General features: G+C 41.5%; 1 protein-coding gene and 3 non-coding genes across 4 annotated transcripts; all 4 read left to right on the plus strand.

The window, feature by feature from the left end:
* Nucleotides 1-1,926: 1,926 nt before the first annotated feature.
* On the plus strand, nt 1,927-5,643 carry LOC109888442 (40S ribosomal protein S13). The gene is made up of 6 exons (XM_020479630.2): nt 1,927-2,013; nt 2,611-2,659; nt 2,933-3,011; nt 3,424-3,593; nt 5,013-5,113; nt 5,573-5,643. Exons 1-6 carry the CDS (start codon nt 1,991-1,993, stop codon nt 5,604-5,606), a joined length of 456 nt encoding a protein of 151 aa, XP_020335219.1. The 5' UTR covers nt 1,927-1,990; the 3' UTR covers nt 5,607-5,643.
* LOC116371961 (small nucleolar RNA SNORA68) lies at nt 3,090-3,221 on the plus strand. The gene has a single exon (XR_004209081.1). It is a non-coding gene; the product is annotated as a small nucleolar RNA SNORA68 (small nucleolar RNA).
* LOC116372061 (small nucleolar RNA SNORA73 family) lies at nt 4,703-4,922 on the plus strand. Its single transcript, XR_004209107.1, has one exon. It is a non-coding gene; the product is annotated as a small nucleolar RNA SNORA73 family (small nucleolar RNA).
* On the plus strand, nt 5,218-5,346 carry LOC116372017 (small nucleolar RNA SNORA19). The gene has a single exon (XR_004209090.1). It is a non-coding gene; the product is annotated as a small nucleolar RNA SNORA19 (small nucleolar RNA).
* Nucleotides 5,644-15,271: the final 9,628 nt, after the last annotated feature.

Consider the following 15,271-nt stretch of genomic DNA (forward strand, 5'->3'; position numbering starts at 1 on the left):
CATTTACAAAATAGCCTCCTACACTCTACTCAGCAAATTGCATGCAGTCTATCACAGTGCCATCCGTTTTGTCACCAAAGCCCCATATACTACCCACCACTGTGACCTGTATGCTCTCAGTGGCTGGCCCTCGCTTCATGCTCATCGCCAAACCCACTGGCTCCAGGTCATCTATAAGTCTTTGCTAGGTTAACTATTAACTATTACAATGGTCTTCATTTTATAGGGACTACCGCTAGTGTAGTTTACAGTGGATTGCAAAATTATTCACCCCCCCTCCTATTTTGTTGCCGTACAACCTGGAATATATATATTTTTTTGGGGGGGATAGACAAATAAACTGAAAACTTGAGCGTGCATAACTATTCACCCCCCAAAGAAGATACTTTGTAGAGCCACCTTTTGCAGCAATTACAGTTGCAAGTCTCATGGGGTATGTCTCTATAAGCTTGGCACATCTAGCCACTGGGATTTTTGCCCATTCTTCAATGCAAAACTGCTCCAGCACCTTCAAATTGGATGGGTTCCGCTGGTGTACAGCAATCTTTAAGTCATACCACAGATTCTCAATTGGATTGAGGTCTGGGCTTTGACTAGGCCATTCCACGACATTTAAATGTTTCCCCTTAAACCACTCGAGTGTTGCTTTAGCAGTATGCATAGAGTCTCAAATCTCTGGAAGATTGAAACAGGTTTCCCTCAAGAATATCCCTGTATTTAGCGCCATCAATAATTTCTTCAATTTTGACCAGTTTCCCAGTCCCTACTGATGAAAAACATCTCCACAGCATGATGCCGCCACCACTATGCTTCACTGTGGGGATAGTGTCTCGGGGTGATGAGAGGTGTTGGGTTTGTGCCAGACATAGCATTTTCCTTGATGGCCAAAAATATCAATTTTAGTCTCATCTGAACAGAGTACCTTCTTCCATATGTTTGGGGAGTCTCCCACATGCCTTTTGGCGAACACCAAACATATTTCCTTATTTTTTTCTGACCACTCTTCCGTAAAGCCCAGCTCTGTGGAGTGTAGGACTTAAAATGGTCCTATGGACAGATACTCCAATCTCCTCTGTGGAGCTTTGCAGCTCCTTCAGGCTTATCTTTGGTCTCTTTGTTGCCTCTTTGATTAATGCCCTCCTTGCCTGGTCTTGGTGGGTGGCCCTCTCTTGGCAGGTTTGTTGTGGTGCCATATTATAAAAATTTAAAAAAGAATAATGGATTGAAATGCTCCGTGGGATGTTCAAAGTTTTGGATATTTTTTATAACTCAACCCTGATCTGTACTTCTCCACAACTTTATTCCTGACCTGTTTGGAGAGTTCCTTGGTCTTCATGGTGCGCTTGCTCAGTGGTGTTGCAGACTCCGGGACCTTTCAGAACAGGTGTATATATACTGAGATCATGTGACACTTAGATTGCACACAAGTGGACTTTATTTAACTAATTATGTGACTTCTGAAGGTAAGGTTTCACCAGATCTTATTTAGGGGCTTCATGGCAAAGGGGGTGACTACATCTGCATGCACCACTTTTCATTTATTATAATTATTTTTTACTTTACTAATTTGGAATATCTTGTGTATGTCCATTACATTCAATCCACATAAATATCCATTTCAATTACAGGTTGTAATGCAACAAAATAGGAGTAACACCAAGGGCAATTAATCATTTTGCAAGGCACTGTATTTGAAAAGCAAACATGTCACATAAACCATCACAGAATAAAAATAAAACACACACAATGTAGCTACTTTAATTGCACTGACGCTATTTTACGTTTCCTAATATCATTATGCAAATATTTAATAAAAAATGTCACTCATTCCGTGGTCGATATGAAACACAACAGCCATTTGTATTTAAACAATTCGCTAGTCCTACCATACATTTTTTCCCCCTTCAGCCTACGTCATTTCCGATTAAAAGCTCTACTTCCGAAAGGGCGCAGGTTTTTCTGCCTCTTTCTTTTCCTTTAGAACGCCATCATGGGTCGCATGCACGCTCCTGGGTAAGCATGCGTTTAATTCGGAAATAATTAGCATATTGGCTTTTGTTCGCCGTAGCTGGAACTTTTTATTCGTTTTACAGTTTCTCATCAACCCCAACAGATGTTTTGTCTACACATTTGTTCAAATATTTAAACAATAATTATTGCTAGCTAGCTGGCTAACAACTAGCGTTCTACCGACACAGTGCCATGATGGCCGCGCACACAGTCCTACCAAGTTAGCAGATGGTTTACAGTCATTAGAATAATTATATAGGTGTTTAGTTATATATGCGTTGATATTGGAATGGAAACAAATAACCCGCTCGATGAAATCGTCGCCTTAAACCACATGACAATGTTTGCCCATTCTAATGCTAACGTAATGTAGACTAGTTTAGCCATAGTTTCTACCCAAGACTAGCAAGGTAACTAACTAGTTACACAGTACCGCACTAGCCAACTAGGTATCTAATTAGTTATACAGTACTGCACTACCCAAATAACTAGTTAGTTGAAATGCATTATTTCTAGTCCAAGCGTGGTTTTAGCAGCCCATGGCTGTTTGTCATAATGTAGTTAATGTAGCTACCGACTAACAGCGACTTTCTGTTTCAGCAAGGGCCTGTCCCAGTCTGCACTTCCCTACAGACGCAGTGTGCCCACCGTAAGCATCTAGTTGTTCATAACGTTCCAATGTCATGAAACTTTTGGATGGTTAACTGGCGTTTAGTTTGTATAATATGTTTATGACTCTGGTTAACCTGGTAATGTGACCACATGGTTTGCCAATATATCAACATTGAGGCAACTTTGACTGCAATGTGCATGTCATATTGCAGTCTAGCTAAATATCGAACGAAGGATCGATACTGTGAATCAAAGTTTAAATGAACACAGGGGAAATCGGTCTCTCAAACTCTGAAATGTTGTTCTACAGTGGCTGAAGGTTACATCTGATGATGTCAAAGAGCAGATCTTCAAGCTCGCCAAGAAGGGTCTTTCTCCCTCCCAGATCGGTAAGGACCTTGTTAATTTGTATACTGTCCAGCCCTTTCCATAAGGTTCTCTTCTCAGTTCATCAGGTGGCAATGATTTATGCACCCTAACCCAACGGCCATATCAAATGAATGGTATGATCTTGTCAGGTGTGCTAAAATCAATGCGTTCCTTGTCGCCTTTCTCTGAAGCTGCTGTGCTGTTGAAAGTGAATTCAAGGTTCAACATTATCAATCCAGATTTACCCAGTGTTGTCCTAGGCATATACTCACATTTAATCTTTCTCGCCATACTTTTTAGGACAAAAGTTGAACGCATTGTCTATTCTACAATCAAGCCATTTCGGGTTTGGTTGACTACAAAGTACAAACCACAGAGGGGAGAATACAAAGAGACTGAAGTTAGAAAAGGCTGATACTATTCTCTCCACAGGTGTGATCCTTAGGGACTCTCATGGTGTTGCCCAGGTGCGCTTTGTCACTGGAAACAAGATCCTGAGGATCCTCAAGTCCAAGGGCCTGGCCCCTGACCTGCCCGAGGATCTTTACCACCTCATCAAGAAGGCTGTTGCTATAAGGAAGCATCTGGAGAGGAACCGAAAGGTAAAAGGGCCTTTAAATGTTTGTCTCTGTTAACCTCTAGTGACACCCCAGCCTGTGAATGGGACGGTTGTCATCTGACACTAATTAGCATAACGCAACAGACATAAATATTCCTATTCATGAAAATCGCAAATTAAATATATTGAGACACAGCTTAGCCTTTTGTTAATCACCCTGTCATCTCAGATATTGAAAAATGCTTTACAGCCAAAGCTAGACAAGCATTTGTGTAAGTTTATCGATAGCCTAGCATAGCATTTTGTCCAGCTAGCAGCAGGTAACTTGGTCACGGAAATCAGAAATGCAATCAAATTAAATCGTTACCTTTGATGAGCTTCGGATGTTTTCACTCACGAGACTCCCAGTTAGATAGCAAACGTTCCCTTTTTCCAAAAATATTATTTTTGTAGGCGAAATAGCTCCGTTTGTTCTTCCCATTTGGCTGAGAAATCGCCCGGAAATTGCAGTCATGAAAACAGCAAAAAATATTCCAAATTAGCTCCATAATATCGACAGAAACATGGCAAACATAGTTTATAATGAATCCTCAAGGTGTTTGTCAAATATCTATTCGATAATATATTAACCGGGAATGGTGGCTTAGTAGGAGAGAGAGAAACAATGGCCGCATTTGTCCTTTATGCACCAAACACTGAGAGACTTCAGCAGACACTGACGCAATGTTGACGTTCAGGCTCATTTTTCAAAATAAAATCCTGAAACTATGTATTGTGACACTAGACACATTAGGGAATCCATAGAAAAAGTAATCTGGTTGATAGCCCATTCACTGCTCTATAGGGACGCATAGGAACGCAGAGCCTTCTATATAAGTCCCTTCCTGTTTGGATTTCTCAGGCTTTCACCTGCAACATCAGTTCTGTTATACTCACAGACAATATTTTTACATTTTTGGAAACCTTAAGAGTTTTCTATCCTAATCTGTCAATTATATGCATATTCTAGCATCTTGTCCTGACAAAATATCCTCTTTACTACGGGTATGTTATTTTTCCAAAAATGAAAATACTGCCCCCTAGTCACAAGGTTAAACCACCAGGATTCTCAAGCAACACTAGTTTGAAAATCCAACTAAATTACAGCCCGACATAAAAATGACATCGGATAAGGTTGCTCTTGCATGGCTCTGTCCAAGTGGCTTATAGGAGCATAGCACTGTACAGCACCATGATGTAAAGTCCCGTCCCACAACATTGACAGCAAGCCTGTTCCCAGCCTTTGGGCTGGTAGGGACGGCATCCCACATATTCCTGTCTTCCCAGAGCCTCTGGGCCATGACTGGGGAGGCAAACCGTGTAGTGCACAATTTAACTTGGTTGTAATACCCGCCTTTGCCATTGACTGTCTTGATTTTTTTGACTGTGGAAGGGCTTTTTAACTAAACTTTTTTTCTTGCAGGACAAGGATGCCAAGTTCCGTCTGATTCTCACTGAAAGTAGAATCCACAGATTGGCACGTTACTACAAGACCAAGAGAGTTCTTGCTCCCAACTGGAAGTAGTATGTATTAACTCTTCGCTGCTTTATTGGCCTAAGGGAGATTAAGCCAGCATGAAGGCATAGTACCTACTCTATTAATATTTTCAGTTTGTTAGTTCAGTAAATGGCACATTTCATTGTCCTGTTCTTCCCCTGTAAGAGCTGAGATATTTCTTATGTGCTAGATAAAACCTTGGAGGTAAATTAGCAGAATGGCTGTTCTGTGCCAACCTGCCAGTCCCCTTCATACATCTCCCTGACCCTGGTTCTATTTAATTGTTACCAACTGCCAGAGGCATTACTCGAACTGGTTAATTATCAGTCTCCTGCAGGCTGAAAATGTATACCAACAAATGTACACGTATTGACTTAAGACCTGATTATCAACCATACGACTACTTGTATTGTTAGTCAGAGTTGGTGACTTTGGTTGATTACACAGCTTTCCTTTACTAATCACTTTTCCCTCTTAATTCACAGCGAATCCTCTACTGCTTCTGCTCTGGTGGCATAAGGAGTCTTTCTCACAAATAAATATACATTTGGAAAGATCTTGTCTGCTGTGTTTTTGTTTCAGTGGAGGGGGTCTAAAGGTTGGCCAAAGTACACATGATGGTACTTGTACTGAAAAATATAAACGCAACATTTAAAGTGTTGGTCCCATGTTTCATGAGTTGAAATATTTAAAAAATCCCAGAAATGTTCCATATGCATGAAATGTTTATCTTTAAAGTTTGGTTTTATCCCTGTTAGTGAGCATTTCTGCTTTGCCATGATAATCCATCCACCTAACAGGTGTGGCCAATCAAGAAGCTGATGACAGCATGATCATTAAACAGGTGCTTCTTGTTCTGGGGACAATGAAAGGCCTCTATGTGCAGTTGTCACACAATGTCACATGTTGAAATTTGAGAGAGTGTAGAACTGGCATGCTTACTGCAGGGTTGTCCATCAAATCAAGCTTTATTTGTCACTTGTGCCGAATACTACAGATCTTACAGTGAAATGTTTACTTACAGGCTCTAACCAATAGTACAAAAAAGGTATTAGGTGAACAATGGGAAAGTAAAGACTAAAAAGACAGTGAAATAAGAGTGGGGCTATATACAGGAGCGAGGCTACATACAGACACCAGTTAGGCTGAGGTAGTATGTAGATCTGGTTAAAGTGACTGCATATATGGCAGTAGCGTCATAGAGGGTGTGGCGGGACACAATGCAGATAACCCGGTGAGCCAATGGTTGGGACAATTGAGGTAGTATGTACATTACTGTATAGTTAGTGACTATGCATATATGATAAACCGAGTAGCAGTAGCGTAAAAGGGGTTGGGGTGGTGGCACACAATGCAAATAGTCCGGGTAGCCAGTTACCTGTTCAGGAGTCTTATGGCTTGGGGGCTGTTGCCAGTGAACTTAATGTTAATATCTTTACCATAAGCTCCCTCCAATGTTTGAGAGTTTGAGAGGCCAGTTGACTGTACTGCCAATCTCAGGCCATGTGTAACCACATCCGTCTGCTTCACCTGCAGGATTGTTTTAGGAGTATTTTTGTCGGCAATAAAGTGCTTTTGTGGGAAGAAACTAATTATCATTGCCTAGGCTCCCAAATGGGTGGGCCCTATGCTATTCCCCTACCTGGTCATGTGAAATCCATAGTTAGAGCCTACTCTGTTAGGTCTTTGAAATTGTAGCATTTGTATTTTTGTTCAGTGTATTTTGAAAATGCCTTCTTGCTAATGATGGCTAACCAATTGTATTGAATGCTTTTTTCAAAGTCATTTCTATTATACAAACACTTAAGTGTCCAAACAAGCTTCAATGCCATACTACACTCATTCCGTGGCCTCTTAAATGCTAGTAAAACAAAATGCATGCTCTTCAACCAATCACTACCCGCCCGCCCGACTAGCGTCACTACTCTGGACGGTTCTGATTTATATGTGGACAACTATAAATACATAGGTGTCTGGATAGACTGTAAACTCTCCTTCCAGACTCACATTAAGCATCTCCAATCCAAAGTTACATCTAGAATCGCCTTCCTATTTCGCAACAAAGCATCCTTCGCTCATGCTGCCAAACACCCCCATAAAACTGACTATCCTACAGATCCTTGACTTCGGTGATATCATTTACAAAAAGCCTCCAATCTACTCAGCAAATTGAATGTCTATCACAGTGCCATCTGTTTTGTCACCAAAGCCCCATATACTACCCACCACTGTGACCTGTATGCTCTCGTTGGCTGGCTAAATATTCCTCGCCAAACCCACTGTCTCCAGGTCATCTATAAGTCTTTGCTAGGTAAAGCCCCGCCTTATCTCAGCTCACTGGTCACCATAGCAGCACCCACTCGTAGCACACGCTCCAGCAGGTATATTTCAATGGTCATCCCCAAAGCCAACACCTAATTTGGCCACCTTTCCTTCCAGTTCTCTGCTGCCAATGACTGGAAGGAATGGCAAAAATCACTGACATTGGGGACTTATATCTCCCTCTCTAACTTTAAGCGTCAGCTGTCAGAGCAATTTACCGATCGCTGCAGCTGTACACAGCCCATCTGTAAATAGCCCATCCAACCAACAACCTACCTCATGACCATTTTTGTTTTTCTGCTCTTTTGCACACCAGTATTTCTACTTGCACATCCTCATCCGTATATGTCACTCCAGTGTAAATTGCTAAATTGTAATTACTTCGCCACTATTGGCCTATTTATTGCCTTACCTCCTTACTTCATTTGCACACACTGTATACAGATTTTCTATTGTGTTGTTGACTGTACGTTTGTTTATCCCATGTGTAACTCGGTGTTGTTTTTGTCGCACTGCTTTGCTTTATCTTGGCCAGGTCGCAGTTGTAAATGACAACTTGTTCTCAACTGGCCTACCTGGTTAAATAAAGGTGAAATAAAAAATTTCGTGTAGATTCATTGTTACCTTGTTAAATGTGTTTTTTAAATAATTGGATGGAGAGGCTCTGGTTCCTAGGGAATCTGGTGTAGAAACTGCTGTGCTCTCCATGCTTCCTCCCAGCAGGGGAAAAAAATGTGGAGACTTTATTTATTTTAAAATTTTTACCAGGCAAGTCAGTTAAGAACAAATTCTTATTTTCAATGACGGCCTAGGAACAGTGGGTTAACTGCCTGTTCAGGGACAGAATGACAGATTAGTACCTTGTCAGCTCAGGGGTTTGAACTTGCAACCTTCCGGTTCCTAGTCCAACTCTCTAACCACTAGGCTACCCTGCCGCCCCATGATATAACAGACTGGTCCTCCACATGCAATCAATGAAAACCCTTTGTTCTGTGGCATTTACAGGCTAAATTACTGTATTGATGGCTTAATGATGGAAAAATACTTCTGTAGTGAAGTGATCAGTCGTAACGCACCATTTTACCACAAGAGAGCAGCATTTAACTGTTAAATTACACTGACTGAACCGCAGTTGTGCCCTTAAAGGCTAAACGCCTGAAGTTACTCCTTTTGGTGGTACATGTTTGTGAAGCAGTTGAATTCAGCAGCCATGTTTTTGCATGTGCAACTGGTACATTTATCATGGGATGGTGGTTCTGATATTAAGTAAAAGTTGCTGACACCACAGGCCACAAAGACTACTCTTAACTAGCGGTCTCGTAAACCCACAATCCTTAAGACTGACGGGAAGCTGCATTCTGATTAATGGAGCCTAATCTCTCACCCAGCAGTCCTGCTCACTTGGCCCCTCTGGGGAGACCGAGTGCAGGACCTGGAAGCTGTACTTACTCTCCATCCAGATGGAACCATACACCTGCCAGAAGATGATTCACTTCAACATCACCTTCAACTTTTGTTCTATGTCATGCGTTGCCCCACCTTAGGTATTATTTATATGATTAGACTAGTCTCTGCTTATGTGACTTCAAAAGATATTCATCTTTAATTCATCATTAATCATTGGAAATATTTGATAGCCTCTGGTTTAGATGTCTTTACATTTTGGCCATCAGTAATCAAAGAAAACATTATTTTCTAAGGTCATATTACCAATATGGTTCCTAAAGTTTCTTGAAAGCAGGAGCCTATAAATAGAAGCATTATTAAGGGGTGAGCTGTTCTGTGATCTTTTTTTCTGGAGATTTAACATACATTACTTAGGCTAGCTTTATTCTGCTAAAAGAATAACAGGTAATGAAGGTTTATTTTTTGGGCTCCAGGTCATCTACAAGTCCATGCTAGGTAAAGCTCCGCCTTATCTCAGTTCACTGGTCACGATGGCAACACCCACCCGTAGCACGCGCTCCAGCAGGTGTATCTCACTGATCATCCCTAAAGCCAACACCTCATTTGGCCGCCTTTTGTTCCAGTTCTCTGCTGCCTGTGACTGGAACTAATTGCAAAAATCGCTGAAGTTGGAGACTTTTATCTCCCTCACCAACTTCAAACATCTGCTATCTGAGCAGCTAACCGATCACTGCAGCTGTACATAGTCTATCGGTAAATAGCCCACCCAATTTTACCTACCTCTTCCCCATACTGTTTATATTTATTTACTTTTCTGCTCTTTTGCACACCAATATCTCTACCTGTACATGACCATCTGATCATTTATCACTCCAGTGTTAATCTGCAATATTGTAATTATTCGCCTACCTCCTCATGCCTTTTGCACACAATGTATATAGACTCTCTTTTTTTTCTACTGTGTTATTGACTTGTTAATTGTTTACTCCATGTGTAACTCTGTGTTGTTGTCTGTTCACACTGCTATGCTTTATCTTGGCCAGGTCGCAGTTGCAAATGTGAACTTGTTCTCAACTAGCCTACAAGGTTAAATAAAGGTGAAATAAAAAAGGTAATGAAGGTGTCACACTTATTGATTTTATATCAGTATATCTTGGTGTATCACTATCTGTGTTGGACAGGGGCATGGTTTTAGTGCCTGAGGAGTGAAATGCCATCTTGGTGTGATATATCAGATTGCCTGTAAGATCTTTATTGCATTTGCTGCAGAGCCCCTTCAGCTAGCACTGATTCAGCCGGAGTTGCTGCCTCCTAGGAGAGGACGATAACATTGAGTCACCTTGCTGCATTGTGAGCCTCTGGCAGTGGAGAGGCGGGAATCAGCAGCAGCGCCTATACTGCAGAGCTGCGCAGGACTGTGCAATCACTACTGTGTGTGTGTGTGAAAGGGAGATAGAGAGAGAATAGTGGAGAAAGGTTGACTGGGGACTGCAGTGTTATGTCCCCCTCTGCCCCAGGGTCCATGGTTTGGAAAATTTTTCTCTTTCTGAAATGCTTTTGGTAAATGCACACCACCCCAGTGTAGACGACTTAGTGCAGTGCAGCGACTGATCCCAGTTAAAATTGTCATGTTTTCCCCCCCTCAGACTGCTACTTGCAGATACAGTTTTTCAGAGTTTGTGGTGTGTCTCCAGGACACACGCTTGAGTTGCTGCAGAGGGATTCAGTGGAATGAGAAAGGCAGCGTGTCAGGAGAGTTGTCCATAGACTCTATAACTGTGATCCCATGGGATCAGCGAGCTGTCAACCTCTCAGGGCTGGCCCTCTCCCTCAGCAGCCTTGCTCTGAATGCCTAATGCAGCTTTCATGTGCTAGAGGGATGTAGGAAACACAGAAATATCAAACTTGCTAACTGGTTGTAGCTATATACATGCCACATTCAACCACTTAGCAAGTCGGACATTTCAGAGTTTCCTAGTTCCGACTAGCGTGTGAACACGGTATAACATCATCACTCTGAGAGTTCCTGTCACTCATCTGCAGCAAGAAGTTAATCTTTATGTTCCATTGAAATTTACAAAAGTTATTTTCAAAAGCTTATTTGGGTGTGTTATACTGATACAATAAAATAAACAATAGCATGATATTTGGCTCACCTAACTTCCCCTATTGTTTGCAGAGTCAACAAAGACAGATCCCCACAACCTCAATATGCCAGCCTCCATCATTTTCTTCAACTTCTGGCTTAGTTTTTTCTTTCTTTAATTTTATTTAAAATGTATTTAACTAGGCAAGTCAGTTAAGAACAAATTCCTATTTACAATGACGGCCTGGCAAAAGGCCGCCTGCGGGGACGGGGGCTGAGATTAATAATAAAAATATAGGACAAAACACACATCACAACAAGAGAGACACCACAACACTACATAAAGAGAGACTTAAGACAACAACATAGCATGGCAGCAACACCACATTTTAACATGGTAGCAACACAACATGGCACCAGCACAACATGGTAGCAGCACAAAACATGGTACAAACATTCATGGGCACAGACAACAGCACAAAGGCAAGAAGGTAGAGACAACAATATATCACACAAAGCAGTGATCATCAAGGCAGGTTTTCAAAAAGAGCTCATTTGATGTATAATATCTGTAGTCAAATGGGTTTGGAGAAGAAGCATGTTTGATTTCACACCATCATTCCAGAGGAGCAGTACATCGAAACCTTTGGGGGACAGGCCAGCAAAGCCTCCTCCATAGGGATTCAGTATCAAATATTTATATTGCAGTGGGGTGTTTGATGCTTTCTGCTCCCTGGGAGTGTACTCTGGGTTGTTTTAGTCCAGGAAGGAAGGAGATTGATAACCTTTACCTAACAGGAAGCCCACGAGGATATGGAGAGTTATTTCTCTTATTTTAGTCCTTTTAAAAATGTATTGGACCAAAAGACTGTGTTCAGTAAGAACGTTTTTAGATAAAACACTGCATTGGTAAAAAAGGCCTGATGGCAGTACTAAATCTATTGAGATGTAATCTACTCATTCTGAATCATTAGGAAAATGTGAATTCAAATGGCTATTGTAAAAATAAAGGTTGTCATAAAGACATTGGAAAGAGGCCAGACATTATATGTCGATGTCTTCCTTTTTTGATGTCTAGTGATATAGCTCTTTTCCCTCTTTACTTATGGAGATGTAGCCTGCTGTGTACTCTGTACTGTGACTTTGAGCTTTGCCTCACACACCTCAAGTAAAATCTATGGACAGCATCAGGAAATTGGGCAGGTCCGTTTGATGCAGTGTAAGCATTATTGTAATGTGTCATGGTTGGGAAGGCTCTCTGTCCTTAAGGCCTGCAGCTGCAGTGAGAGAGATGACGCTGACAGATCCACAGCTAAACCAGCTTTGTGTGTACATGCCACACACACTGGCACACACATTGTCACACACACACAGAGAGAGTCGGATTGTAGATGCATCATTCATTCACTTATTGCCATTTAACATATTGTCAGCCATAGCACACAATAAAGCTGGCTATTTATAGCCTTTCTCTGATGACAACAATGGCCTCCTGAGCAGTTGCTTCTTCTTTTTATGTGAACTTGTCCTGCTCTTGAGAGAGGTCCTGCCATGTCAGTGTATTTTTGTTACTGGGAAGTCTCTCACTCAGAGAAACCTGATAGCTGCTGGATCTGGGGTGTGAGGACAATGTAAGGCATGGGATAATAGTCCCATTACAGCACAGCCAGCTGGCATATTTTAAGACATTTCTGTCAGTATCCAATTTTGAATTTTCAGGCAATATTAAAGAAATACAGAGTTACATAGCCTATACGGATGTAGATGTAATTTGATCACTCTTTTGTTGTTGAGAATTTTTCTGTAACCTCTTTCAATATCTATCCAACATATTAGCCCAACACCTGATACATGTCTGAAATCCTCAAGATGTCTCCATAGCTATGGGAAGTAGGTGTGCTGAGGGTGCTGCAGCACCCCCTGAAAAATAAAAAAAATGCAATTTTCAATTAAATAAAAAAATGAGCGGAGAAAAAAAAATGTCGCTGATCTTACCGCGAGCTTCCTGTTTGATAGTGGTTCTGACCCCTCTAAGATGTCACATCAGTTAAGTCATGTGATACTGATCATGTGATTTCTCTGTTAGGTTGCACATTTTGGGGAATATTCAGAGGTGGAAACTTATTCAGAGGTGGAAACTGGGTATTAACGAGAATATATGGGAATTAACAGGAATATATGGGTATTAACGGAAATATATGCAAATGAATATTAATACCATTTAAATGTAGATGTTTTTTGAACTGGTGCAACCAATTACTTTCAGAAGTCACATAATTAGTTAAATAAAGTCCAAAGGACCACTTTAAGCCCTGGGCTTTACGGAAGAGTGGCCAGAAAAAAATAAGCAAACGTGTGGTGTTCGCCAAAAGGCATGTGGGAGACTCCCCAAACATATGGAAGAAGGTACTCTGGTCAGATGAGACTAAAATTGAGCTTTTTGGCCATCAAGGAAAACGCTATGTCTGGTGCAAACCAACACCTCTCATCACCCCGAGAACACCATCTCCACAGTGAAGCATGGTGGTGGCAGCATCATGCTGTGGGGATGTTTTTCATCAGAAGGGACTGGGAAACTGGTCAAAATTGAAGGAATGATGGACGGAGCTAAATACATGGAAATTCTCGAAGGAAAACTGTTTTAGTCTTCCAGAGATTTGAGAGTGGGGCGGAGGTTCATCTTCCAGCAGGACAATGACCCTAAGCATACTGCCAAGGCAACACTCGAGTGGTTTAAGGGGAAACATTTAAATGTCTTGGAATGGCCTAGTCAAAGCCCAGACCTCAATCCAATTGAGAACCTGTGGTATGGCTTAAAGATTTCTGTACACAAGCAGGAACCCATCCAACTTGAAGGAGCTGGAGCAGTTTTTACTTGAGGAATGGGCAAAAATCCCAGTGGATAAATGTGCCAAGCTTATAGAGACATACCCCATGAGACTTGCAGCTGTAATTGCTGCAAAAGGTGGCTCTGCAAAGTATTGACTTTTTTGGGGGGGGGGAGGGGGTGAATAGTTATGCACGCTCAAGTTTTTTTTCCTCTTATTACTTGTTTGTTTCACCCCAAAAAATATTTTGCATTTTCAAAGTGGTAGGCATGCTACAACTTGATGACCCTTCACATACCTAACCATTTCCTTGGCTCTCTTGTAGAGTGTATCCATTGTTTTCAGTGCCATGATGTCCTTAAGAAGCAGATTCAATGCATATTTATTTTATTTTATTTTTTATTTCACCTTTATTTAACCAGGTAGGCTAGTTGAGAACAAGTTCTCATTTGCAACTGCGACCTGGCCAAGATAAAGCATAGCAGTGTGAGCATACAACAAAGAGTTACACATGGAGTAAACAATTAACAAGTCAATAACACAGTAGAAAACAAAGGGGGGGTCTATATACAATGTGTGCAAAAGGCATGAGGAGGTAGGCAAATAATTACAATTTTGCAGATTAACACTGGAGTGATAAATGATCAGATGGTCATGTACAGGTAGAGATATTGGTGTGCACAAGAGCAGAAAAGTAAATAAATAAAAACAGTATGGGGATGAGGTAGGTGAAAAGGGTGGGCTATTTACCAATAGACTATGTACAGCTGCAGCGATCGGTTAGCTGCTCAGATAGCTGATGTTTGAAGTTGGTGAGGGAGATAAAAGTCTCCAACTTCAGCGATTTTTGCAATTCGTTCCAGTCACAGGCAGCAGAGTACTGGAACGAAAGGCGGCCAAATGAGGCACAGCCAATGGGTATGATGTGATTGCATTGTCTGTCACCAGTGCAAATATCTTCTTTGGTCCAAGGCCATTGATGACTGCCTTCAGCTCATCTACAATGTAGAGACCAGTGTATCTGTTGTCCCTTGTGTCTGTGCTCTTGTAGAATACTGGTTGAGGGGTGAAGATGATGTAGTTAATTATTCCTTGCCCACGAACATTCGACCACCCATCAAAGACGATTGCAATACAGTCCTTCTAGGCAGAGTTCCTCTGTCCAGTGTGTGTTATTTTGCCCATCAATCTTTTTTTAAAAATTGGCCAGTCTGAGATATGGCTTTTTCTTTGCAACCATGCCTAGAAGGCTAGCTTCCCGGAGTTGCCTCTTCGCTGTTGATGTTGAGACTGATGTTTTGCGGGTACTATTTAATGAAGCTGCCAAGTGAGGACTTGTGAGGCGTCAGTTTCTCAAACTAGACACTCTAATGTACTTGTCCTCTTGCTCAGTTGTGCACCGGGGCCTCCCACTCCTCTTTCTATTCTGGTTTGAGCCAGTTTCCGCTGTTCTGTGAAAGGAGTAGTACACAGCGTTGTACGAGATCATCAGTTTCTTGGCAATTTCTCGCATGGAATAGCCTTCATTTCTCAGAACAAGA

This window comes from Oncorhynchus kisutch, linkage group LG3 (assembly GCF_002021735.2).
Source record: "Oncorhynchus kisutch isolate 150728-3 linkage group LG3, Okis_V2, whole genome shotgun sequence".
Classification (NCBI taxonomy): domain Eukaryota; kingdom Metazoa; phylum Chordata; class Actinopteri; order Salmoniformes; family Salmonidae; genus Oncorhynchus; species Oncorhynchus kisutch.